At 33.8% G+C, this 2,305-nt stretch overlaps 1 protein-coding gene across 1 annotated transcript in view; it reads right to left on the bottom strand.

Moving 5' to 3' along the window:
* Positions 1 to 1,545, bottom strand: part of LOC104941067 (GTPase IMAP family member 2-like) — a 5,127-nt gene extending 3,582 nt beyond the window's left edge. Inside the window, exons 1-3 of the mRNA XM_010766107.1 lie at positions 1,506 to 1,545; positions 1,239 to 1,361; positions 676 to 727 (exon numbers count right to left, since the gene is read on the bottom strand). Of these exons, the coding sequence (XP_010764409.1) occupies positions 676 to 694 (19 nt within the window). The 5' untranslated portion in view covers positions 695 to 727; positions 1,239 to 1,361; positions 1,506 to 1,545. The remainder of the gene's footprint in view (positions 1 to 675; positions 728 to 1,238; positions 1,362 to 1,505) is intronic.
* Between the last annotated feature and the right edge of the window lie 760 nt (positions 1,546 to 2,305).

Genomic DNA, 2,305 nt, shown 5'->3' with positions numbered 1-2,305 from the left:
AATAATAAATCATACAGTATTTGTCCGAAAGGGAGCAGGAGGAAGCAAACACAAAAATATACTGCATATTAAAGCAAACGATTGTAAAGGTTAAAGTATGAGCAATAAAAATATAAGGAAGTTATTATAATAATGATTATTTAATATATAAAGACTATATATTATTGAATTACAAGATTAGATATACTTTAGTTGATCTAAAATATTGATGTGTTCAAATGCTCTTCAAAACACAACTGAAAGTCCATGAAACTTGTCTTTCTGTATTTGTGAATGAAGCGCAATCTCCTGGTTAAAACCTGGAATTGAAAATCTGGCAACGCCCTCTTGGAAAATAGTGGGAGGGCTTAACATTCCTCTAGTCTGTTCCCTTTTTGTTCATAGTAAAATATGTTTTAGTTTTTATCAATGCAACTTGTAGAAAGAACAAAACCTTGATAATGCAAAGTTCTGTTTATGAAAATTAAAACTCACAAGATAGGATAATATCCACATTATTGTGGATTATTACTCAGTTACTATAAATTCTCTCAGCCAGCAATCGTCTTATACCAACTTTGGCCCACCACCATCATTCTACTTTGTCAATTCATTTCTGATCATGTCATGCATTTCATTAAAAAATGTCTTATCAATGACAGAACATATTTATTTCATGAATCCAATTGGACTTACCATACGCTGATTTCTTCATTTTGTGATAGAGGAATTCCACTTGTAGTTGCGCCTGTTCCGGCATAAAAAAAACCTTACAGGCATTGTTATTTTCAGAAACAATATTCTGGTTATTCTGGGTAGTTCACAAACTGGTGGACAATATACAGTCCTAATGGGATAACATATTTATCTCAATAACACTTGTATGTTAGACTATCAGCCAACCATGTTTATTTGTGAATGTATAAATTAACAATGTTCAAATATCTAAATAGTCTGTGGTTTATTCATAGCGAAATACAATATTAGAAAGTTTCCTAAGGGTATATGTGTGCATTCATTGTTTTAGATATAAATATGACCATAGTGTATTATATAAACAGCAAAAAGTGGGTTCAGTTAAATACATTTGAATGCGTAACTTATGCATTAAATATGTCTTAAATATACGGAATATGTTGAATAGTTAAACATAACAAATTATATTGTTTTCATAATAAAAGGTTGGCTTTGTTTCAGGTTACTACATTTCTCTTCTTTACAGTATTCTCTCCTCCCATTGCCAAACATGCTACACTTACCTGAAGTTGTTGTATCTTTAATTGCAGTTGATCCTATTGTTGCTTGAAGTCATATCATATCTTGTGTTACAGCATACTGTCCAAATTCAAAGTGAAGCAGTGTGGTATGTCAGATCCCCATGCCTGAACGTTAAACATGTTCAGATATCAATAAACTGTTTTGATTAATCTAAGTTGTTGGTTCTAGGGAACCTTAATACGTTTTATTATGTGCATTGTTATAAATCTCATAACCAGTCGCATTTATCATCTGTTAGATCTACTCACCAGAAAGGAATATCTTGTTTTGCCACATCTGAAGCCGCAGCTCAAAAATGAATTCACAGCATTCAAGGCTTAGTATGCCAACAACTAAGGGGCTGGGCCAACAACCTGGCAACAGAAACTATTGGTGGATGAAAACAAGTGAAATAGTATGACAACTTATGGGAAACCAGGGGACTTTCCGTTGTTTCCTTTTTCGGAACTTTGCTGAAGAGTGGAATAGGTGTGGTTGAGAAACGTGTCTCTTTCTCCTTGAATTGAATTAACCATGCATATCCAGGAAAAATCTGAAAATACTCACATGGCAGGGAAGTGTAGCTGGGGACAGGTATAGAGGACAAATATATGGTACACATTAAAGATACCATATTGGCTCCTGTTAAATAACTCTGACCAGTCCCTGAAGACCTGAGAGATATGGATGGTTCATAATTTATCAGAAGATCAGAAATGTATTTTGGGCCTAAACCATTCAAAGCTTTATAAACCAGCAGCAATATTTGGAAATCAATTATTTGACACACAGGAAGCCAGTGTAAAGACTTCAGAACAGGAGTGATGTGATCCACTTTCTTAGTGTCAGTGAGGACTGAATTAGCTTCAGCTTTCTAATAGATTTTTTAGTGAGAACTGTTAAGACACCATTGCAGTAGTCAATTCTACTGAAGATAAAAGCATGGACAAGTTTTTCCAAATCCTGCTGTGACATTAGTCTTTTAATCCTAGATATGTTCTTTAGGTGATAGTAGGCTGATTATTTCAATTAGTAATTGTTTTAATGTGACTGTTGAAACTCAGGTCAG

Source organism: Notothenia coriiceps, unplaced genomic scaffold (genome assembly GCF_000735185.1).
Source record: "Notothenia coriiceps isolate Sejong01 unplaced genomic scaffold, NC01 NC01_scaffold00003096, whole genome shotgun sequence".
In the NCBI taxonomy this organism is placed as follows: domain Eukaryota; kingdom Metazoa; phylum Chordata; class Actinopteri; order Perciformes; family Nototheniidae; genus Notothenia; species Notothenia coriiceps.
The sequence above is the reverse complement of the archived record's forward strand: the minus strand, read 5'-3'. Positions and strand labels throughout refer to the sequence as shown.